Below are 23,281 nucleotides of genomic sequence, written 5' to 3'. Positions count from 1 at the left end.
AAATAAAGAAACCGACGAAGAACAATACCCCTCGCCCCTAACTTTGTTAGTGGGCGAGGGCCAATAATGCACATTAATAAACATTAAGTTAGACTGTAAAACAATTAGACTTTTTAATATTATTTTAATAGATATACTTGTAATCTGTGTTCCAAACTTAATTTTTATTTTATTTTTTTTAACTCAGCTACTTTTGAGTAAGGCCTTTACTAATTAAAATACTAAACAAAAATGCTTCTATGTTTTCAATTAACGACAAGCAAAAATTGCTTTATTGTAATGCAGAATTAAATCTAAAATAAAAAATACTGTTTATCAAAATAAGCCTTTTTTATTAGAGTGGCCACCTCGTAAAAAATGAATTGTATGTTTTTGTCTTTATGTCACTGTAGTTCCTACTACCACACAGCAGGTGGCGCTGGGTCTCGGGTTTTGTGTTGGTGGAAGCGGATGTTGATGTAAATGTTTGCTCCGTGCTCACGTTGGAGGCTCACCACGCTGCTTTTTTCATGCCTTTTTTTGCGGGATGGACGCTTTTGATTTATTCCGAAAGCTTGGCTCTGGGGCTAAATTTGATCTGAAAAGATTTGGTCAAGATGCCGCACGGTTTAAGGTAACTGAAATGTTAAGGCTATACCTCTTTTAATCGCTGTCAAAGCTACTGTCGATGTCTTCTCGGTCTACCACATTTTAGTTAATAATTTAATTTTAGTTTATTTAAATATATTTTATCAGACTAGGAATATCATATAATTTCCCATTTTACTTTTACGATTCACGATTATTTCGCTTTTCAGTTCTCTCTCATTCTCTTAGACTAGGAAAGCTATTGATACAAGAGAAATTACATGGACACTCACACATTACAAAGAGCAAAATGTTAATGGTAATAACAATCCAAAAGATAATTTTTCCTGTAGTATTTATGACGGCTTTATGATAACAAAAAAAAGTTACACATAAACTTAATGTGCTTCGGAAATCGTTACGGTTATTACGATTATATTATGAATTAATGGATAATGTATGAATATTCTAATACAAAATACTGCTGCACTGCTGTAGGCACACAGACCCAAAGAAGCAGATGCCGCAGATCCTCTTTTTGCCATTGACTACTTTGGCAAAAGCTCAACCAACACCAGACAGCAGCAGGAGGAAGATGACCACAACAAAGATGATGCTGTGAATGCAAGTGAAGAAAGCGATGCTGGAGTTAAAAGAAAGAGGAAAGATGAACGAGCAGATGGCAAAACAATTAAGAACAAGAAGAAAAAGTCTGAAGTGGAATTTACAGGTGAGAAAAAAACAAACAATACAAAGGCTTGGAGACTAAAGCATTTTAACGAACTATCCAATACTTCTAGTAGTTTTATGCCTATCTATACTGCTCAACAAAATTAAAGGAACACTTTAAAAACACATCAGATCTTAATGTTAAAAAATATCTTGTATATCTATACAAATATGGACAGGGCAATGTCTTTGGAACAAAGGGATGCCACCTCTTTTTATGGAAATGAACAACAGGTGCACTAGAGTGGCAACAATGAGACAACCCCTAAAACAGGTAATTTCAGGTTTCCCCTTGTTCTTTTTTGGCTGGTTTTCCAATAGTGCTAGCTTTGGCTAGAGTGATTGTCACTATTGGGTGTGTGAGGCCATTCCTACACCCTACAGAAGTTGCACGTTGTCCAGTTTCTCCAGGATGGCCTCAACCCATCAGCAAAATTGATATCTGCTCCTGCAAGAAGTGCTAGAAGGAACAGACTGAGCACTGCCCCTGTCCTACAGAATGATCTCCAGCAGGCCACTGGTGTGTATGTCTCTGCCAAAACTATCAGAAACAGACTTCATAAGGATCACTTGAGGGTGCCATGTCCTGTAGTGGGTCCTGTGCTCACCAGCCAGCACCGTGGAGCTCCATTGGCATTTGCTACACGACACCAGAAGTGGCAAGTCTGCCCCTGGTGCCCTGTGCTTTTCATAGATGAGAGCAGGTTCACCCTGACCACCTGTGATAGACATAAAAGACTCTGGAGAAAACTAGGAGAATGCTATGCTGCCTGGACATGCTTCAGCATGAGCGGTTTGGTGGTGGACCTCACAATCACCTGACTTAAACCTGACTGAACACCTCTGGGACATTATGTTTGGGTCCATCAGATGCTTCCAGGTTACTCCTCAGACTCTACAGGAACTCAGTGATACCCTTACACAGATCTTGGAGCACATACCATGAGACACCATCCGTCACATCATTAGGAGCATGCCACGACATTGTCAAACATGCATACAAGCACGTAGGGGCCAATATTGAGAAGTATTTTGAGTTGCAGAAATTAAATTTAGGCAAAATGGACTAGCCGGCCCCAACATTATTTTGCTTTAACTTTCATGGTGTCTATACAAGTAACAGCCTCTGTAGGCCGAAAATTGTATTTCCATTAAAAGAGGAGGCATCCTTCATAACATTTATAACATTACCCTGTCCACATCTGTATAGATCAGTGTTTCCCAAACATTTTTTCTGGGGACCCATATTTTAAAAGTCACAAACCTTAACGAAGCCAGTCAATAGACATTATTCATAAATCACAAAATAAAGGTGATTATTAATGAAGGTGATTATTAATGTTCAATATTACCACTATTGAACATTAATGAGGATATTTTATTGTTGACTGAGTGATTGTGTCTTTCTGAACAATTAGTATTACTTAAGTTTTAAACAATGAAAAACAGTCATTGAACCAGCAATGAAAGGTATCCATAAGTAGCCTATTTGGACATTAAATGTAGCCCATTTCATTTTCTTTTCACCATCCAATTGAACCGTTCACTGACTCACTGGCTCTCTCATGTGTCAGAATTGTATATTGCAGACTTACATGTAGCTCATGACAAGGCGACTCAAAAAAAATCTCTTACGACCCACCTGAGGGTCGCGACCCAGTCTTTGGGAAACAATGGTGTAGATATTCAACTTTTTTTTCACAGTGAGATTTGATGTGTTTTCAAAGTTTTCCTTTAAATTTTTGAGCAGTGTATATTACTGCTATAGAGAATGCATATGTTTGAGTGGTCAGATCAATACATCTCAAACAAGCTGTGTTAATTACATAGCCAGATTTGTAGTATCCAACATTATCCCCCAATGCAGTATTGACTAATAGCACTGTGTTTTTATTATTATTATTACTAAATAAGCAGATATTGTGCTTGCATTCTGTTGTTGTGATGTTTGGTTTTACTTTATATGAAGAAGAAAAAATGTCAGAAAAATGTCACTAACTAGTTAGTTTGTATCTCTACTTGGAAGCTCTAAGTGAACATAACAAAGCTGCTGATGGAGAGGGAATTTCTTGGACATCAGATTTGGACAAAAGAATTCAAAGCCTGCAAAGTGGAGATAAGGATAAGAACACCCTAAAAAGGCTGAAGCATCTTCATCAGGAGAAGGTGCTCAGAGAAACAACACCTTTATTAATTATTTCCCTAACTTTCTAATGCATATATTTTTGTATCTTATTTTTAATTTTTTTGTCACAGGTGAATCGTATTCGCGCTCAACATCGTATAAATGTACACGGTTGTGATGTCCCTGATCCTGTGTGTACATTTGAAAAGCTTCAATCTGAATACAAACTTCAATCATGTATTCTTCAAAACCTCAAAGATGCAGGCCTCGATTCTCCCACACCTATCCAGATGCAGGCAATACCTCTGATGATGCATGTAAGTATAAACACACAAGGAGAACTATAATGACTATTTTTAACACATTTCACTGATTAGCATTGCTTCTAACAGGGTCGTGAAGTCTTGGCATGCGCCCCTACAGGTTCAGGAAAGACTTTGGCTTTCTGTTTGCCTCTGCTTGCAAATCTGCAGCAACCAGTCAACATAGGGTTCAGAGCTGTGGTCATATCCCCAACCAGAGAGTTGGCCAGTCAGGTAAACCAGTTAAATAAAAACACTGCTTAGTAACGCTACTAATGGCTGGTTTATTGTTTTGCATTTCAGACTTACAGAGAGCTACTTCGCTTGTCAGATGGAGTTGGATTTAGAGTTCACATTATTGATAAAGCTTCCTTGGCAGCTAAAAAATATGGACCACAATCCAGCAAAAAATATGGTATTTACTGTTTAAAATTTCAATTGTATATTATCAGGTACAGAAACTAATGTTAACTGTACATCTTTCAGACATACTTGTCAGTACCCCAAATAGATTAATCTACCTTTTAAATCAGGATCCTCCATCTTTGGACCTCAGCAGGTAATATTAAATCAATGTAGTTTTTTGTGTTTACATTACAATGACATTTATAGATTAATATATTCTGGCCTATAGTGTGGAGTGGCTTGTTGTGGATGAGTCCGATAAACTGTTTGAGGATGGTAAGAGTGGATTCAGGGATCAGCTGGCTACCATCTTTTTGGCCTGTTCTGGTCCAAAGGTTCGCAGGGCCTTCTTCAGTGCCACCTGTACGCCAGACGTTGAGCAGTGGTGTCGCCTCAATCTCGATAACTTGGTGACTGTCAATATAGGACACAGGTGAAGTATTGTTCCCTTTAGATCAAGAACTGTTTACTTATCAGAATGAAATGTGTATATTACAATGTTTCAGGAATACAGCTGTGGAGACCGTGGAACAGGAGCTACTGTTTGTTGGGAGTGAGGATGGAAAACTAGTGGCAATGAGAGACATTATCAAAAAAGTAAGAAAAAAAGTGACTGTTGTTAACACAAAATTCTGTGTGAATTTTTATCTAGTTTAGGCTTGATTTGCTTTTTATTATTTGAGTTTTGCTACCAAAATTATATTTTATTGTTTAGTTTTGTTTTTTTTCAGATGCACTGAAATTTAATCTTTTTCAGGGTTTCTTGCCTCCTATGTTGGTATTTGTTCAGTCTATAGAGCGAGCAAGGGAGCTCTTCCATGAGTTGGTATATGAAGGCATTAATGTTGATGTAATTCATGCAGACCGCACACAGCAGCAGGTAGCCCCTTTCCATCATCTGAGGCTTTCACAGGTAGATTATAAACTAATATAATGTGTTTTTTATAGAGAGACAATGTAGTGAACAGTTTTCGTTCTGGTCACATTTGGGTGTTGATTTGTACAGCATTGCTTGCCCGAGGAATCGACTTCAAAGGTGTAAACCTGGTACTAAATTATGACTTTCCCACCAGTGCTGTGGAATACATCCATAGAATAGGTGAGCTGCAAAATTGCTCTAATCATACAACATGGCAGTCATGTAAATTTAATCTTTTGTATTTTTATTTCTGTTATCAGGTCGTACGGGCAGAGCTGGCCATTCTGGAAAAGCCATAACCTTTTTTACAGAAAATGATAAACCACTCCTGCGCAGGTATGTGTTTATGTTCAAATGTGAGATCAGTACTCTAACTAAAATAAAACATTTGATTCTTTTTTTGTATTAAAAAGCATTGCCAGTGTTATAAAACAAGCTGGGTGTCCTGTTCCTGATTACATGATTGGTTTCAAGAAAATACACAGGTAATAATAGGAATTGTGGCATCACCAAAATTAAACATTTGTAGCAAACTACTTTTGTGCATTTCGTTTATTAGCAAAGTCAAGAGACAACTTCAGAAGAAACCTCCAAAGAGAAGCACCATTTGCACAACTCCACGCTTTTTGATGAAGAAAAAGCCAAAATCCACCCAAAAAGGAAAGAACGGAGCAGGAGGTGAAAGTGGATCTCAAAGCAGCATCAAGCAAATGATGACTGTAAACAACACGAAGAAACGTAAAAACCAACATGCACAGAAAGAAAGTGCAGCTGAAAGTGTGCAAAAGACTGGGTCAAAGAAAATGGCATCAAGGACTCAATCAAAAATTAAAAAGTAAGACAATTGTGTAATAGTACACCACCATTACACATCACTTTATTTTTTGTGATGCACTGTATAAAACTGCATATATATCCAACAGGAAAAAGGTGAAGATGCCACAGGAAACTTAGAGGGCTGCAAAAGTATTTTGTGAATATTACAGACATAAATTGAATATGTGTTTTGCTTTATTAATGGCTAGATATAAATAAACTTTTGTATGTAAATCAGTTTGTTGACATGGCATTTTATTTTTTCATGTTCATGAGATTGACATTGGTTGAATGGCACACTGAATTATAGTTTATGTACAGTTTATGGTATATAGATCCTTGGACAGGAACATTAAGTGACATATAGCAATATTAATTGCATTTATGTAGCCCCTTTCAAGATAGCCAAAGCACTTTACAGTTTATTGTTCATTAACTCCACACTCAAAGGTGACAAGCTACTATTGTAGCCACAGCTGCCCTGGGGCAGACTGACAGAAATGAGGCTGCCAATCTGTGTCATTGGTCCCTCCGACCACCACCAACACTCACACACACTCCACTTTCTTACTAAGGCAAGGCACTTAACTTACATTGCCAAGGACACAACGACAGTTTCTGCTACTGGCGCCCCACTGTGGCACCAGGACTTCCCAGTGATCTCCCATCCAAGTACCGGTACTATCCAGGCCCGGCCTTGCTTAGCTTCAGAGATCTGACGAGATCAGGCTTTGACAAGCTGGTATGGCCACAATAATCAAAACTCATTATAAAGCATAATTTACACTTAAAACTGCTTACAGTCCATTTAAACTTCCCACGTGTCCCCCATTCAACCACAACCTCGATTTAACTGATGTTCATTGATTTATAGCCTACATGTGATAAGGAAATATTCTGGGACAAAATATAACCTCTAAACGTCATTATCCATGGTCATAAGACAGTGACCAGGATTGATTACTTCTGACGGTGTATGGCGCTGTCGAAGTAAGCCGTTAAGTCACGCGATATTTCTGAAGTCTCGCCCATGCATTATACTTCTGGAAACCCCGGCTAGTCTTCCTTTCTCAACATGGCACCGAAGGTGAAGAAGGAAGGTCCGTAAATCTTAGAAAACCGAATGAATTTACTACTCAAAATACTTATTTTACATTGTTACGAATAAACGATTCACCTTTACAACAATGATCTAGCTTAATATTTACTGAATTAAACACTCAGACTGAAAGGGCTGGTCGAAATGATAGGTAAACGCCAAACGTGTGTGCGGCATGTATGGGGAACGTGATGCAAAGCTAGTTAGCACGGCAGCTATAATAGATCATGCCGTCTAAATAATTACCCTGTAGTAAAACATTTTTAGCTGTTTGCACAAGGATACAACCGCGTGTAAAATAATGGACATCCTGTTAACTATGTGGGTTTTTGTTTCTTGGCACTAGCATTTGTGAAGCGTTGCGTTGTAAGTGAATCAACTTTGATAATGAAGGTTCCACAATAAACTTCTAATGTCTTCAGAGGTTGCAGCATGTTAATTACTGGAAGTTTGACCATTTGAGGGCAGTAAGCTTTTGGCGTTGTATAAATTTGGCTAGACAAATTCAGTCTAAAGGCTGCTTGTAATTTTGGACTACAAGTTACCACTGGATGGGTGACAACGCTCTAGGGGTGTTTTGTAGGCCTACATGGTAATTCAATAATATTTGGCATTATGTTGTTCTGGCAGACAGTACTAAGATGTGGAGATTTATATGGTAAATGTACAGGATTTAGCTTCTCTTTAACGGTGGGTTACTTACTGTTTTCAGCTGTCCCTGCTAAGACTGAGGCCAAGTCAAAGGCTCTGAAGGCCAAAAAGGCTGTGCTCAAAGGCGTTCACAGCCAGAGGAAGAAGAAAATCAGGACTTCTCCCACCTTCCGTCGTCCTAAAACTCTTCGTCTCCGTAGGCAGCCCAAGTACCCTCGCAAAAGTGCTCCTCGCAGAAACAAGTAAGTTATTTTTTGTTTGTATAATGTACATTTTTAGCAAATGATGGTTTAAAGCGATCAAAGTATGAGCATTTTTGATTCCAACTTGTATATACTGATGCTGAGTATTAGATTTTCTGTCTTGATGATTAGTTATGATTACTAATTGCTTGTTTTAATTAGGTTGGATCACTATGCCATCATCAAGTTCCCCTTGACAACAGAGTCCGCAATGAAGAAGATTGAGGATAACAACACACTTGTATTCATTGTTGACGTCAAGGCCAACAAACATCAGATTAAACACGCTGTTAAGAAGTTGTACGATATTGATGTTGCTAAAGTCAACACGCTCATCAGGTAAGGAGGAAATGACATCAGTGACAAAGGCTGGTCAATATGTTGCGTCTTTTTTTCCTTCTATTGATATGCATTTTGTTAAATACTAATCAAAAACAATTACTTTAAGAATATTTAATGTACATGTTCAAGATCGACTATAATTGTTGTAATCTTTTGTAAAACAAAATTGTTGTTTTTCCTAAGGTGCTTTTTCTGGTCAGCTGTAAACGTCGCTGATCATTGACTATTTGATTTACAAATGAATCAATTGCCCAGCCATGTCACATTAATTTAATACAGTAGAGATAAAATTAGCCCAATTGATGGGTATTTAAACATTTCTCATTGTGTTTAGGCCGGATGGTGAAAAGAAGGCATATGTTCGCCTTGCACCTGATTATGATGCATTGGATGTTGCAAACAAGGTATGTCCCTTTTCTATGACTTGCATCATTAATTCATTTTGGGCACTTTAAACTATGCCTGTATAATGTGCAAAGGATGTAAACTTTTCTTGTCAGAATGTCTGTGATGTCATTCAAAGGAACCACTGATGCCAGATAATGGTGCTGTGATTACTGTCAAACTGCTGTGAATGTTGATTGGTTTTTTTTCTTTCTTCCCCCCTTCTCAACAGATTGGCATCATCTAAACTGGCTCTAGAGATGTGGAATAAATATTTGTACAAACTATCAGTGTTTGTCTTTTCTATCTTAAAAGCTCATCCATAACTTGTGCTACACACATCATTTATTTCTCTTAGGCTTTCACAATACAATAATGAAGATAGTGTTGGATGGAACTATTATTAGGGCTGCAACAAGTTAATCACAATTACTACTCAACTAATCTAGTAGACATTGACTTCTGGACTATGCATACTCAATGTGCCATGTGTTGAAGCAGTTTTATGGCTCAAAGCAAGAATTGCATTAGGACATAGGAAGCATGTGCATTTCATGTAGGTGGGAAAATCTGTAAATCATAATTGGCATGGCCAAATCTTTATTTTTACTGAATTACAGCTAGGTTTAGCCATAATTAAAGATTTGATAGGAAAATGGTCATTAGTTGCAGCACTATTAGTGCTACAAAATTGCACCTGTTTAACCACGTCTGTTCGGCATCAAAGACACTAAGGGCAGTTTAAGTGCTTTATTCACGAAAATGCACTAAGGCCTCAAGTCACAAGCATTCACCATAACTAGCTGGTTTAAGACATTGCTTTAACATTCAACTATAAAGAGCAAATCTTTATGAGAGGAAGGTTCGGACAGTGCCTTTAACCAGGCCTCTGCAGATTGGGCACTTGCGCAATGATGGGGCACACTCTTTGCACACCACCAGGTGTCCACATGGAATAAAGACAATGTTGACCTCTTTATCCATGCATACTTTACAGGTGCGCTCCTCTTGCAAACGACGCAGCTGTTCCTCCATAGGAAGGTCTGCAGATGAACAATTTTGTTTTAGGTAATTGAGCTGTTGTAATGAGAGGCTTTCCTGAGGTGAATTTGGCTTTACCTGACAGGTCTTGACTTGGTGATACTGCTTCATTAGATTGGGCTGGACAGAAAAAAAAAGTTGAGAAAAGATGAGAAAATCCAAAATGTATTGAGTGAGTCTGTAAAACTAGACAAATCTCAAGTACCCATCAAATCTCTGAGTAGATGAACATCATTTTTTTGGATCCAGTTTCTGAAAACCTCCGCTGCTGCATTGCCTTTAGTGAGAACCAGCTCTATCAGCCTGGCGGTTTGTTGTTGTGCTGATGTCTGGGCCTGGAGACCACTGTATTCCTCAGCAGCTGCATAATATAGCAAACAAATTACTTTAATACTTGGCCAAATGTTGGGATCCCAAGCTCAATTGTTAAAAGTACGTACTGAGAACATTCTGGTCTCTTAAATGTTCGAGAACTGGCTCCACAGTCTTCAGCCGCTGGACCAGTGAAGCTTGGTGCCTCTTCACAAACGTGAATCCATCTAACAAGCATGCCAAAAATGTGTTGAATAAACATGCCATTACAGACTACATACAACTAGAAAATTGTTCCAACCTGATGCCATGGCCTCTGCTAACATCTCTCGTTCCTCTTCTCTTTTCTGGTCCTCAGCACTCAGCAGGTCAGACACCAGCTCCTGTACAGTTCGGTAGTTTTCTCCACTGGTCAATATTTTGCTTTGTACGGTTTGTTTGACAAGGCTGCGCTCAAAGCCCATCTCTAGAGCTGATTTAATGACGGGAGTGTTCATCATAACTGCGTCTTCAGAGCGCTCCTCTCCAGGAGCCAAGTGAACCACTGTGAGAAGAGATTTATGTTTGATGCATTTTTTTTATATTACAATTTGGTAGAATGCAAAACCAGCCAAGTCTTCGACCTACCAGGAGGGTCCACAAACTCTCTGGAGCCATCTCCATTAGTCAACAACTTTTCAAAAGAAAAAAGTATTTTAGATGACTATTTTTCAGAGGATGTGAAAAACTATTTCTTACCAACCTGTTCAAACAGCCGAGGAAATCGAGCCTGAATTTGGTGAACAAAATCCTGACCCTTTTCCTGTAGCAAGTATTCACATCTGCAGAAAAACAGAATGACAATTACACAATTACATTAGTCTAAAGCTACAGGTGCATCTGTTTTGGAAATACGCAAAACATTTTGATTTGTTTTTACCGAGGAAACCACTTGGCATGTTCAACCCAAGGATCATCTCCTGATTCCCAACAGCGCAGACCGCCATCGCAGCAGAAACACTTCACATCATCATTGCGCCCTGAAATGGTCAAGTTAAAAATACAGTTTTTCACATAGCTCCATTTACTGAAACACCATCAGATGGTATACCAACAGAGTGGAAAAATCTTAGAATTCCATACCTACATAGTAGAAACCAGCATTAGCCAGCTGGTCAGGCCGGACAGGGATACGTGAGGGCCAGTTGACAAAGGTAAGCAGTCTCTCCTCACTTTGGGCCATGGCAGGATTCGAAACATTGCTGAGGGCTGATGCTCCTGCTGAAAGCTGCTGTGTGACTGCTCCTAAAGCAGCGGCAGAGGCCAAAGACACATTGTCTGCTCTGTCGCCTCTGACATATCGGCAATTTGGGTAATGCCTTTGGTGTTCAGACACAGCTCGGTCGCCTGGTTCCCAGTTGCTCAACTGCTAGACACAAGATTACATGATTATTTGATCTTCATTTATATAGTATATTATAAACAGGTTTCAATAATAAGTATGATTGTCACCTGTCCTCCACAGCTGAAGCAGGCCACTCGGTCACCCTGACCCAGGTAGTAGAAGCCTGCTTTGGCAAGCTCAGCCGGAGTGATGACTTTGACAGTCCAAGTATGGAAGGAGTCCAGGCGGTCCTGCTCCCGGCGCATGCTGGGGTTGTGACACGTGGGCCTTTGATGGGACATGTCTTCAACACCACGGGAGCTGAGAGGACTAGAGGGAGGCAGCGCAGAAAAGCCCATGTTTAAATAGCCTACTGCCTCTTCGCCTTGGCTGCCAGATGCATTTGGAGCGGCTGGGCCTGGGCCAGGGAGCTGCCAAGAATGAGAATGTTCAGAGTTTATCGCCAAACTATTTATTGGTAAACTGTCACTGTTTGATAACTTTGTGAGCACATTGAGAATACAATGAAAGCATCTTAAACTTTGTTCCCAACAATTTGCAGATATTCTTAAACAAATTCCTCTGACAGACATTGTGTCTATGTATTCATGCATCTTACAGGAAGGGTTGGCGGGATGCGGAGAGGAGAGAAGGCTGAGTGAGAGGATGACAGCAGATTGGCGGTTGGAGGGAGGCTCTGGATGAAGGAGCAGGACGGAGACAGCTGTTTGTGTTTCTCCGTGGGGCAGTCCCCCGGCTGCCAACCTTCAGCGGTCACACTGCATCTAAAGCACTGCACACGGTCCCCCACTCCAGTGTAAAACCAGCCTGCTCGTGCCAAACTCCGCTCAGTCACCCCTGAGGATGGGAACCGGGCAAAACTGGAAATGCGGAAGAGCTCTGGAAGGACATTTTCGACATTTTAGATGCAAATACACCTTTTAATAAAATTTTTAAATCGAGCATTAAAAGGTACCTGAGGAGTTGTCATATTGTAATTCAGGTGGTGGTCCATTTCGACACAGGCTCATCAAAAATTGGTTGTTTTTGAGTTGAAGAAGTGTGTCCATTTAAGACTGGTTTAATACTGGGCAAAAGGGATGTCCATAAGAAGGGAGAAAGGTTTGAGAATATCAGACCTCATTCACTCACACACAAAACTGTTGATAAACATAACTGATGAGAACTGGCTGAATAAAAGACATACTTAAGCCCTTACAAAAAAGTCTACTTATTCAACATCTAAATCCAGTAGCCTAAAGGTCTCTGTACCACCTTCATATACATCATCACCAAACAGAAATATGTTCTTTTACTGTAGTTTAAAACTGCCCTGTATCTCAATCACTTCAGCCTGGATCCATAAACATGGCATTAAAACTTAAGGGAAACATATTACCAAAGCATTCAAACTCAAACATATATGCAGTAAAACAAAACATACTGTAACTTAATAAAACTCAGAGACTTCACAACACACACAAACCAAATGGATATGTGCTCTCAAACCCCTCCCCCCAACAGGACATCCCTTTTGAAGGTGTCTAAGCCGCCATAATGAAATAGAGAAACACCAAAATGAAAATAGTTAGGTCCTTTGATGGTTATAGTGAAGATGTGGGGAGCTCTCTTTTGCCTATGGAAAAACAAAAGGAAATATGATAAAAGATGAAAATATTTTGAAGGAGCAAAAGATTTCTAGAATATTACAGCATCTACTTTCTTTGTGATAAGAAGTGTATATTTTCATATTCATCTACAATTCACCAATACCAATCCAGATGTGCACACGTTGCATAAATTGTTATTACCATGTAAAACCATGGCAGTGGGTTATTAGTGCTGTTGTTACGCTTCTGACCAATGGGTGCTGAGGTACTTTCCAGGTGATTCTGGCATTATGACTCGGCGCTTGAATCACCATTCCTCGTGATTTAAGGGCATCTACACGTAATTCACTCTTGATCATCTGACCGTACGACCAGTGTTCAAATAGTGACTGTTTTCTTCATCCTACTTGCGAGCGACTAAAGACAGACAGAGCTGTTATTGTAATTGTTAGCAATAGCTAACAACGATTGCTAAGATTTTGTCTGCTGATTTGAGCACTCAGCTATAATTCTATATTCTATAGTTTATCAATATATGTTTAACATACAATGAGAAATGCACAGCGTAAATCACCTTAAATGTGAGTATTTCCCTTTGAGGAGCACTTACCGTAGCGTAATGTCAGGATGAAGGCGGAAAGTCCCCTTTCTACAGTCAGAAGATTCCAGATTATACTTCCGGTTCCGCCCGGTCAGGCAGCGGAGCCGATTTCACAGCTCTGCTAAAAAAATAAAATAAAAATAAATTATTAATAAAATATTACAGTGTTCTACCGCGACATTGCATGAGTACCAAGGACGTAAAAGGCTGTCTCTCTCTTTGTAGTCACTTCCAAATAGTGTTTTCCTTTACAAGAGCAGTCAGGTGTTTGCTCGACAACCATTAGTCTAGTATAGTTGGAGTTACTTCATCACGTCTATCCTTTTGTTTTGTATAGACTAGAGTGCTTAAAATTACAAACAAACCCGTTAAGAGTGTACTATTGTGTGGAGGTTAAACTGGCTCAAGAAACAGTATTTTTATATCATAAAAACAGCACCCAAGGTGGTTGTACATTTCCCTGCAAGCAGAAAATATACTGACACGCATTAAAATGTTTAAATAATTCAATACTTACAGACAAGCTGTTCTCACAGGGCAGCTGGAACAGAGTAAGAAGGACTGACGCATTTGAAACAGGTTGAATTGTATTTAGCCTAAAAGGAAATGGGGTTTCCCTTCTGCGTAAGTACTGTACTGCCCTCTTCTGAAGTCCCCTAGTGTCATTCACCAGTACAGAAACTGAAGAGGGTTTTCACGTTAGTCATCAATTACCATTGGGCAGGGGTGGAAAGTAATTGACAAATACAAATAGTTGAATTTTAAATCTGTACTTGTAATTGAGTATAATTCTAGCCATGTAATTGTAATTAGTTACATTTCTAACCATAGAAGCAGTACTCCACAAGTCCCAATTATACCAATCTTCTGATGTCTCACTACTCCTTTCTATACCTACAAAGTAACACAGAACAGCTCCTGCTTTGATTGGCCAGAGCTTAAAAAAAAACAACAATATAGATTCTGGTTTAATACCACAAAGTTCAGATTTACTCTTTAAATCAATCAGGTTTTGTATAAAAGCGTGTAAAATGTTGTTTTTACTACTACTACTAGTAGTAATACTTCAGGACAGTTTTTTCCTCATCAATATAAAGCAAGAACCTCTTTCAAGTAGGCACCAAGTTTACATATTATTTTCTTTTTTCAGCTTGAAACAGTAACACAAACTTATATTTTGATGGGCACTCTGAATAAAAAATTAGGATGTACTTCCCTCAGAGTTTCATCACTGTGTGCATTCAAACAAAACATGAAATTCATCTCCTACTATTTAGACATAAATTACAAATCCCTATTGATTTTTTCAGACCCCAGCAACCTCGGGAATCCAGTACTCTTTCCACAACTCCTATTAAGTCTACTTCACAATTCTCAAAGTATCCAATTGTTAATATTGTATTCACGAATAATATAGAGTTTTATCAGCACTTATCAATTAAATCAAAATCAAGATCTTGAAAAGAAGCTAACCAGTCTTGGTCTAATGTGTAACAATGAGTACAATGACCAACTATTTGTGCAGATAAATAAATAGACAGAGAATCAACATTTCAGGTGTGTTTTTAAGTTTATTAAAACAGAAACTCAAAATTATTATTGTAGGAGTGGAAAATATATATATATATATATATATATATATATATATATATATATATATATATATATATATATATATATATATATATATATATATATATATATATGTACTGTATATATATAAAGCACATGCATAAAAAGGTAAAAAAAAAAAAACTTTTCTGATAGCCTCCCAACTCTGTATACAATTAAAATGTAATTACATTTAACATCCAAAGCAAGTGTCACACGTTTACAAGATAAATAAAGTCTTGAGTATCCACGTGTCACGTGAGTGAGCTGTATGTAGAACCACAGGATTAGCATACTGTAATTACACAACAACCAGCTCTGAATATCTTTACACAATATAAAAGGAAGCTCATAAAAGAAATGCTCTCACCAGCTGGGCAACACACAACTTCAAATCCAGACAATGTTAAAAACCATAAAAACACACAGCAAAAACATCCCAGCACAAAATGTTGATTATATTAGTTTAGTTTTACATTACATTTTGTTTATCTGAAACACAAAAATATCTTCATTAAAAGGCAACAGGCTTCTGTTAATTGCTATTTTGTTCTGGCACTGTTAAAGTGTTGATAACCTGAGCTAAATTATTTAATCAGAATTATAAAAAGGAGTTGTCAAATTCATTGCCAAAAAACATCATAGCATTTTCACATTTGGTGTAGACTATTTTCATTTTTATACACAACATAATTTTTATACACAACATAATTGTCACCAAAGATGACTATGCTGTGCTCTTCTGCCTTCGAAAGTCCACAGCAATTTAACACAAAGATAACAGGGCTTATATTTGACACTTATGCTCAAAAACTTTTTCATCCCTCTAATGTGGATACATTGTCTTTGAAAAATGTTTGAATATCAAAACAAGGAATGTATCAAACTAATAGTGGGGACAACACATCTGAGAGGCTGTAGTTTTTTCACCATGAGCTGGACCCTGTACAGTCCAAAAAGCACTATAGGATAAAGGAAACACATATTTCAACAGAAACAAGATACTACTACTTGGTAAGTTTTGGAAATACCAAGCTACATGAGTATCAACCCAATATTACATACCATAATACAAGACTTGTTAATATTATTTTAGCTTTTGAATAGATTCAAACACTGTTTTAGATTAAAAGAGCAAAAATCTCTTAGTAAAAGGCACATTTAGCAAGTAAAGGACACTAATCCATGTTGTTAGCTTATTATATATTGAGATTTCTAGGTAAAGCCCTACAACCAAACTTTCTTTTTCCTTAAATTTTGATATTTCAAGTCAAAGGTCATCTTTCTTGTTCCCGAAACTCATACATTTCCCCACAAGGGTATGTGCACTTTAGTGCATATAAAGTGAAAGCATTTTCAATTATAGTGTCCAGAGATGTCACAACATAAACTTGTAGTGAAGCTGTCTTATGTAGTGTCTTTAAAGAAGTTACATTGCTTTTTCCACACTAAACAACTTTTCAGTTACTTGCTTCATCCAAGAAAAAATACTGGACTAAATACAGAAGTAAAGCTGGTTTATCGACACCAGGCAAGTTTTTAACTTGTCCTTTTTGTGAGGTCTTCTTTATCTTTTTTTTTTTTGCTGATGGGAATGGTAAAAAAAAAAAAAAAAAAAGTGTAAAATTCACTGCTTTGGTGAAGCACCTTCTGAAGCCAAAAGATGAGTATCACATTATATTGTGAATGCCTCATATTCATGTAAAATGTTTCCAAAAAGGGCTGAATACTTGCAGCTTACCACCTTCTGTAATAGTCCCATTGTCCATTTAGTCTGACACTGCTTACATATCCATCAGAGTTCTTTCCATGCAATGTTGCTCTGTACCATCATATCTTCCAATATCTCAGTCATGTTGCAAAAATATAATCTCAAACCATGTGGAGGGCTGGTGAGGCGTGTGGTGCCTATAGCCAAGTAAGCAGGCTGTCCCTGTCCATGTGTGATCCAGAGAGGACCGTCTCCATGTCCATCAACAGGTCTGAGCTCAGACCCATCAGCTCATCGCCCTCGGACATCGGCAGCACAGGTGGCATAGACTCCTGTAGAGTCAGTGAAGAGCTCTCACCAGAATCACCTGGAATGGTAGTATAAGCATAGAGTCAACTATAACATTTGAGAAAAATGTTGACAAATAAAGATTGATGGGAACAAATCAACTATGTATGTATTTTGGTGTATTTTCCTCTACAAGTAAGCAAGTATTCTATTTATATAAATGAACAGAGAAGCCATAGTATATATGGAGGATAGAGGAAGTTATTCCCATGCATTCTTGATGCCATTGCTCTAAAATTTAAGATGCAAGAGAAACGTGCATGGATCACTCAAAATACAACTGTGTGTGTAAACAATGAGAAGGGAAGACAATTATGACATGGTTAAAAGCTTTAAAGTAAAGTTTGCATCATATGTCTCCTTGTCAGCATTAGAAGAGCAGATACAGTACTTATTTTGTTTTTAAGTGTGTGAGCAAATTTTCTCTATCCTACACAGTGTAAATGTCTAGTTATACATCTAGTTTCATAAAACCCATCTGAAGCATCTACCATTTCAGTCATATCACAATAGTGCCTACTGTGTGGTGAAGTTTTCTACCAGATACAACACAATAATTAGTTTCTTTATGAAGTAGGAGTATAGGATGTGTTCTGCAGTTGCCTTGAGTCTATATTGTAACAGTTGTTTTACCGGTGTCCATGTGGTCCACTGGGCTGAGCATGTGCTCTGTAGTGCGCGGGAGGCTACTGACGCTGAGGCCACTGTCTGTGCTTTCATTTCGAGAGTGAGCCCTTAAATAAACACACACACATAAAAACTATCAGAAAGGCCATAAGGTATGAACTATATATACAGAAACAAACATACACGGTTTAATGCCTGATGGATAGATTTAACCATTGAAGAACTGAAAAGAGGGACAGAGTGAGAACAGACAAGGGCTCATTTTTGTACAATCAAAATGCCTTGGGCTTGTCAGAAAGGTCTGTTCCTTCTAAAGTTGAAAAACAATAGGTCCGTGGACAGTAAATTTACATTAGCATTTATTCAGCACTGGGATAACTGGAACTCACTGCACAACCAATGAATTCAAAGTATCATTTTATGAAACATGTGCCATGTTGAGATGGACAGTCTCTAAATTGGAGACTATCATCTCCCTTTTTACCCGTTCAGTGTTGGCTCATGGTTTGAAGCTCTGATCCGGACGTCCAGAGGAGGTACAAGAGTCTGTGTGTTTCTGTCATGGTCCATTCCACCGGGCATTCTATTCCTTACTGCTGCATCCTATACCAACATGTGCAAAAAACAAATACATTTTCAAAATTCAACTGGTTTTAAAATCTCTTGCAGTAACAGCCTAACCTGTGTGGTGACTTGCTGTTTACACCGGAGCCTCTCGTTTTCCTGCCTTTGCTGTATTGCCAGGCTAAGGAGCCCAGGGTTCATCTTGGCTGCAAAAACAATTGATCCACATGATAGCATTATAATAATACCTTTAAATAAAGAATACGTTTTCCACACTTTGCGGTGTTACTTTACTATTGTTGCAACTAGTGGTTGTGGACAATGGAATAAACTGCTTGTTATAACAATAACTAACAAATCTTCATATATAAATTTGATAGTGTGCTACCTAGACGCGGGTCGACCCATGTGGTGATCTTATTTATGTGATCGATGTAGTACACCTCTCCATCTCCAGTCACAGCCTGCTCCCAGCCTTCAGGCAGAGGACCTGAACAGTAACACAGTGAGTGAATATTGTGTATGCAGTGCATTGTTAATAATTTAAGGTTGAATCAGGCCCACGTCCACTCTCCTGCATGTCTGTGCCATGTGCTGTTGTCATCTACCATAATGAAAATGTACAATATGGGGAGTACAGATACGGTGGAGAAATGAAGACAAATATGACCTTAAGACATATGTGTAATAAGGTCTGTGTCAATAAATTAGAATATTGTGGGAATATTTTTGTGACATACTCAAAAATAATAAAGGTAAAAATTTTGTAGGTGAAATAAATAAATAATCAACATGGCACAAGTAAGTTTTTCCCCACAATATTCTCAGTTATTGACATGCATCTATAAAGAGGGCAACAATTGAGCCATCTTAACTCTGTGTGTAAGAATAATATAAACAATAATACAAAGTAACATCAAAAATAAATATCTCCCATTGCACTTAAAACTCGGATTTTCTTTATGGTCTTCGTTCATAAAATAAAATAAAATCCAGGTATTTTCTGTGTAGATAACAAACCATAAAGATGCAGGACAGAATGCAGCAGGTACCTGTCTCTGGGTTGATGTTTTGAGGTTGCACAGAGGGAGCGGGGTTGCTGAGTGAGTGTGAGTGGGATGGGGGCACGGCGGCAGATAGGGGGTGCTGAGGTGCAGCTGTCTGATGCTGCGCCAAACGAGGGTCGTGCCAGGTAGTAGTCTTATCCACGTGACTATAAACACACACAAAAAACAAGTCTGAACAAAAGTGAATGTGAAAAGTCACTGCAACCTGACGGGTAAGGAGTGAGTGAGGCTCTGTCACAACCTGCTTTACCTGTACTACCAGATGTGCATGTACATCAACGCACATATGGGGAGGTAGCTTTTGAGAGCCAGTTCTTATGAATGGAATAGAGTGCACTGATTTTAAAAACTAATTTAGTATAATTATCTCTTTCTTGCTACACTACAGAAAAAGGAAAAGGTTTGGTCAATGCATGTAAGTCTGGTTATCTTTTGCATACCCTTTATATCTGTGCATGTATCAATATATATAAAAAAGTTTCAATAATTGATCACAAAGACTAAAGTTTCAAACACTTACTCTACTGTGTGCAGTGTATTGCTCATATATAGTTCCTTGTCCTAATGCAAATACATAATATCAGGTAAGGTAATTGGTGACCCTAAATTGCATTAGGGTGCAATATTTAAGGTGAATGAATGTATGTCTATCAGTCTACCTGTAAAATTTAGTGTATTGTACTATCTACTGACTTACTTGAGGAAATATCGCTGTCCGGTGGGAGTTTTGGCCATCTCCCATCCGTGGGGCAGGGGGATGTCATCGGGGATGATCGGGGCAGTTGTTACATCCGCCTGCGGGGGCAGGATGGCAGGGGAGGAGTGGGCGCGGACGTGACGTGGAGGGAGCGTGTTGGACACACCTCCATCTGAACTGGCCTGACGAGAAAACAAGCAGGGTTAGCAACTGACATGAAACTACTACTGACTCCTCACAACCGCTCACCAAAGGGACCGGAAACTCTTGGAAGGATAAAACTATCAAGAGGAAAAAAAAAAAACAACAATCACTGAAACCTTCAATTCACAAGTGCTATTGTTTACTTATGTGGGAGGTTTCAGATTAGCTGTGCCAAGGAGGCCTGGCTGACTCACCACAGTTCACGTTTCTGATAGACTTGAAATATAAAATTTGTAACCGCATTACTATATTTGACATGTTACATACTGTAACATGTCAAATATAGAAACGTTACCCCAGAATTAATAGTACTCCATGTCTCACTCCATAGTCGGGTATCACATTTTTTACTATTGTGAGGGCCAGCTTCACTGAAGTTCAGCCTTTATCTTTTTTAAATCTCAGTTTGTTATAGATATTAAATGTACATACTGTGATGGATTATGGATTCATTTTATAATATATATATATATATATATATATATATATATATATATATATATAGAGATAGAGAGAGAGAGAGAGAGAGAGAGAGAGAGAGAGAGAGAGAGAGAGATAGATAGATAGATAGATAGATATACATACTCAAACTATATTGTTCAAATAGTAATGCCTTTAAAATGCCTGACATGTGTCTAAGCTTTATCCACATTTCATTTCTGGAGAGATTTTTCAACCTGCAGCCCCCACAGAGTCAGACAGTAGCCTTAACCTTGAGGCAGTTACAATATGATATTTGAAACATCTGTCAGCTTTGTTCAGATGGTGTGCACACTGGCTAAAGTGACCTATCTGAGAACCATTCCCATGTGAGCTCCACAAAATGAAAAGTTGCCTGAAAGGAAAACATACTTCAGCTCAGTACTAAAGAAAACAATTAGATGAAATGAATCAGCAAATTACAATTCAAAAAACTGACATATGTAATAAAAAACATTATTTAAAGCTCAGAGGTATATATATTACACCATTAACTAACTGCACACCAATATCAAAGTCTTTTTGACACATTTAGTAGATAATAGAGACACAAATATATTATTATGATATAATTAAGAAGTCCTATACATTGCTAAATCTTATGAACATGTAATAAGCCTACTGCAGGAGGTTTCAGTTAATGATGCTCCTCAACATGCAGTCTGGATTAAAATGAATGGATGGGAACTCAAAGCACCCGCATTCTACTATGATAACTTTAATTAAGATGAAATAAGTGATGTTTAAACTTGGTAAGGAGTTTTTAGTAAAAAGAATTCAATTGTTTTGCCACTGAGAAATTTGTGTAGTGTAGTGGACTCACTTGTCTGGAGTGGCCTCGCGGCTCGGGTTGTGTGAAAAAAGATTTGGGGAGTTTCCGGTCCTTCATGGGCACTGAGGTCGGCTGCCGCTGCGCTTTGCTGGGGTTCATCACGGCGTTGAACAGGGCCTCCAGCTCCGTCTGCGAGTCACCACGGACATGCACGACCTGCTGCCCAGCTGGAGGCGCGCCGTAGTGCCCGTCCATGTTGCCAAAACTTTTGGGAGTCCAGACAAATCTGACAAAGAGAGCAATTACGCACAATAAAACAACAAAGAGAAAGTTAGAATACGAGTAACAAATGCGGGCTTTGGTTAAGATGATCGATTTTGTTTACACTTTCGCCCCCGCCCCCACCCCAGTTGAACTTTTCAGCGACGTTTTAAGTCTATTTCTAGCAACAACACTCCTGAAGTCAGTCAACTGAAAAAAAACAGTGAAGCTTTCAAAAAATAGTTGAAAAGTTAGGTTTCTAAATGTGGGTGGTGAACTGAACCCAATCTGACCATAGTAAAGCTCGTTACGGACTTCCACATACCTTCAAGCAGACAGAACGTTTCCCCCCTCTCTGTCTGTCTGTCCCACCGCTGAAAAAACTTGGAAAATCACGGGCGCTCACTCCGCAGCCCGCGGCCCACAGCAGCCTCCACGTTCAACCGAGCAACAGCTACACGCGCAATCATAAGGGACTGGTAAGAAAAGTGACTACAGCGAAACCTCAACAAACTTTTTTCATGCGCTCATCAACTGCGAGTCCAGATTCATGTGATAGCGCCGAGGGGCGGGGCTGAGGGTTTAAAGCTGCGCCGCAGTTGCAGGGCAAATATTTCACCGAGGGCAGACTAAACTCAACCCAGACGCATGGAGCCCTTATCCACCTCTATCCGCGTTTACCAGGAGTTTTACGCACTCCTTAAGTGATCGTGTCTAAAATGGAACTTTCTCAGTTATTTAATTTGGCATCTTGAATTGCAAGGACTCAACCAGATTTTGGATGTAACTATGGTGTGTGTGGTAAACTGAAGCGCACTCGAGGAGCTGTGTCGTTTTGGGTTGGTGTCGGTGTGGGGCTGCTCTGGATTTGGGGGGTGGGGTGGGGATATTGGAAGTTGCTCTGAGAAAACAGCCGCCCCTGATGAGGCCAGCCCAGCCGCAGCCTGTTTGTCCAAATGGAGACAGCCGCAGAGTGCTGCCCTCTCGTGGAAAACATGCGCAGCGCTGCTCAGCTGGTCAACACATTGTTCAAACCCCAGGAAAGTAAAAGTGAATGCTGTAAACTGATATTAGGTCACATGAATCTACTCCATAATTAAAGCATACACGTGTTATCTGTCTGTAAAGCAACAAGTGAGTATATAAGCTAATGTGCTAATGTATTTTGCCAAAACATATAATAATTGAGAAAACTGTCAGTAAAGTACCTGGTAAAATCAGACTAAAATATGCCCCAAATCTGGATCAATGGACCTATACATTTAATCTATAGCCTATATTTATTAACGTGAGCATCCAAATAGGCCTATGACTCATCACTTCCATACACTTATAACTTATTTGCCATTTCCAAAAATAAAATCTAAAAAGAAAGAAAACTCTTAAACCTTACTGAAATTGTGTATTTCTTAATTGTACTTTTCCAGGGTT

At 38.8% G+C, this 23,281-nt stretch overlaps 4 protein-coding genes and 1 pseudogene across 7 annotated transcripts; 2 read left to right on the top strand and 3 right to left on the bottom strand.

Annotated features, from left to right (window-relative positions):
• The first annotated feature begins 440 nt into the window (after positions 1-440).
• On the top strand, positions 441-6,100 carry ddx52 (DEAD (Asp-Glu-Ala-Asp) box polypeptide 52). Its single transcript, XM_020922968.2, has 15 exons — positions 441-613; positions 1,066-1,297; positions 3,323-3,462; positions 3,553-3,738; positions 3,814-3,957; positions 4,027-4,138; positions 4,210-4,282; positions 4,358-4,561; positions 4,635-4,725; positions 4,886-5,008; positions 5,077-5,227; positions 5,308-5,383; positions 5,461-5,532; positions 5,607-5,882; positions 5,971-6,100. The coding sequence occupies exons 1-15, from the start codon at positions 527-529 to the stop codon at positions 5,999-6,001; spliced, it is 1,998 nt and encodes a 665-aa protein (XP_020778627.1). The 5' UTR covers positions 441-526; the 3' UTR covers positions 6,002-6,100.
• Positions 6,101-6,495: 395 nt separating this feature from the next.
• Positions 6,496-6,619, bottom strand: LOC129407562 (5S ribosomal RNA; annotated as a pseudogene).
• A 185-nt stretch (positions 6,620-6,804) lies between these two features.
• Positions 6,805-8,868, top strand: rpl23a (ribosomal protein L23a). 2 transcript variants are annotated; one of them, XM_055149068.1, is made up of 5 exons: positions 6,805-6,963; positions 7,675-7,855; positions 8,018-8,194; positions 8,532-8,601; positions 8,698-8,868. In XM_055149068.1, the coding sequence occupies exons 1-5, from the start codon at positions 6,939-6,941 to the stop codon at positions 8,728-8,730; spliced, it is 486 nt and encodes a 161-aa protein (XP_055005043.1). In that variant the 5' UTR covers positions 6,805-6,938; the 3' UTR covers positions 8,731-8,868. The 2 variants fall into 2 exon arrangements, with proteins under 2 accessions (XP_055005043.1, XP_020778676.1); XM_020923017.2 differs by having other exon boundaries at positions 6,924-6,963; positions 8,814-8,868.
• A 448-nt stretch (positions 8,869-9,316) lies between these two features.
• Positions 9,317-14,180, bottom strand: birc2 (baculoviral IAP repeat containing 2). Of its 2 annotated transcripts, XM_055149066.1 has the most exons (15): positions 14,026-14,180; positions 13,518-13,629; positions 12,742-12,933; positions 12,274-12,384; positions 11,917-12,197; positions 11,426-11,728; positions 11,057-11,342; positions 10,854-10,953; positions 10,677-10,755; positions 10,562-10,607; positions 10,236-10,478; positions 10,063-10,161; positions 9,828-9,983; positions 9,701-9,742; positions 9,317-9,624 (listed from the first exon to the last, which is right to left on the bottom strand). In XM_055149066.1, exons 4-15 carry the CDS (start codon positions 12,365-12,367, stop codon positions 9,431-9,433), a joined length of 1,923 nt encoding a protein of 640 aa, XP_055005041.1. In that variant the 5' UTR covers positions 12,368-12,384; positions 12,742-12,933; positions 13,518-13,629; positions 14,026-14,180; the 3' UTR covers positions 9,317-9,430. The 2 variants fall into 2 exon arrangements, with proteins under 2 accessions (XP_055005041.1, XP_055005042.1); XM_055149067.1 differs by having other exon boundaries at positions 11,057-11,339; positions 12,274-12,933; positions 14,026-14,179.
• A 2,680-nt stretch (positions 14,181-16,860) lies between these two features.
• yap1 (Yes1 associated transcriptional regulator) lies at positions 16,861-22,420 on the bottom strand. Of its 2 annotated transcripts, XM_020922975.2 has the most exons (9): positions 22,176-22,420; positions 21,641-21,875; positions 20,134-20,315; positions 19,422-19,582; positions 18,758-18,859; positions 18,487-18,575; positions 18,290-18,408; positions 17,812-17,912; positions 16,861-17,197 (listed from the first exon to the last, which is right to left on the bottom strand). In XM_020922975.2, the coding sequence occupies exons 2-9, from the start codon at positions 21,842-21,844 to the stop codon at positions 17,028-17,030; spliced, it is 1,128 nt and encodes a 375-aa protein (XP_020778634.1). In that variant the 5' UTR covers positions 21,845-21,875; positions 22,176-22,420; the 3' UTR covers positions 16,861-17,027. The 2 variants fall into 2 exon arrangements, with proteins under 2 accessions (XP_020778634.1, XP_020778636.1); XM_020922977.2 differs by lacking the exon at positions 18,758-18,859.
• Between the last annotated feature and the right edge of the window lie 861 nt (positions 22,421-23,281).

This window comes from Boleophthalmus pectinirostris, unplaced genomic scaffold, assembly GCF_026225935.1.
Source record: "Boleophthalmus pectinirostris isolate CB_2022bp ecotype Guang Dong unplaced genomic scaffold, ASM2622593v1 HiC_scaffold_12, whole genome shotgun sequence".
Taxonomy (NCBI): domain Eukaryota; kingdom Metazoa; phylum Chordata; class Actinopteri; order Gobiiformes; family Gobiidae; genus Boleophthalmus; species Boleophthalmus pectinirostris.
This window is presented reverse-complemented; position numbering and strand designations above follow the sequence as displayed.

What these genes read in the sequence shown, in the direction of transcription:
- ddx52 (XM_020922968.2), top strand. Translation starts at nt 527, where the DNA reads ATGGACGCTTTTGATTTATTCCGAAAGCTTGGCTCTGGGGCTAAATTT. An exon ending in ACTGTCAATATAGGACACAG is followed by an intron (nt 4,562 to 4,634) that starts GTGAAGTATTGT and finishes ACAATGTTTCAG; the next exon opens with GAATACAGCTGTGGAGACCG. An exon ending in GATAAACCACTCCTGCGCAG is followed by an intron (nt 5,384 to 5,460) that starts GTATGTGTTTAT and finishes TGTATTAAAAAG; the next exon opens with CATTGCCAGTGTTATAAAAC.
- rpl23a (XM_055149068.1), top strand. Translation starts at nt 6,939, where the DNA reads ATGGCACCGAAGGTGAAGAAGGAAG. An exon ending in AGTGCTCCTCGCAGAAACAA is followed by an intron (nt 7,856 to 8,017) that starts GTAAGTTATTTT and finishes TGTTTTAATTAG; the next exon opens with GTTGGATCACTATGCCATCA. An exon ending in CATTGGATGTTGCAAACAAG is followed by an intron (nt 8,602 to 8,697) that starts GTATGTCCCTTT and finishes TTTTCTTGTCAG; the next exon opens with AATGTCTGTGATGTCATTCA.
- birc2 (XM_055149066.1), bottom strand. Translation starts at nt 12,367, where the DNA reads ATGGACACACTTCTTCAACTCAAAAACAACCAATTTTTGATGAGCCTG. An exon ending in TGCTGGTTTCTACTATGTAG is followed by an intron (nt 10,954 to 11,056) that starts GTATGGAATTCT and finishes TGACCATTTCAG; the next exon opens with GGCGCAATGATGATGTGAAG. An exon ending in TTCCTCGGCTGTTTGAACAG is followed by an intron (nt 10,608 to 10,676) that starts GTTGGTAAGAAA and finishes TCTTTTGAAAAG; the next exon opens with TTGTTGACTAATGGAGATGG.
- yap1 (XM_020922975.2), bottom strand. Translation starts at nt 21,844, where the DNA reads ATGGACGGGCACTACGGCGCGCCTCCAGCTGGGCAGCAGGTCGTGCAT. An exon ending in AACAGCAAGTCACCACACAG is followed by an intron (nt 18,409 to 18,486) that starts GTTAGGCTGTTA and finishes ATGTTGGTATAG; the next exon opens with GATGCAGCAGTAAGGAATAG. An exon ending in AGTGGACCACATGGACACCG is followed by an intron (nt 17,198 to 17,811) that starts GTAAAACAACTG and finishes CTACCATTCCAG; the next exon opens with GTGATTCTGGTGAGAGCTCT.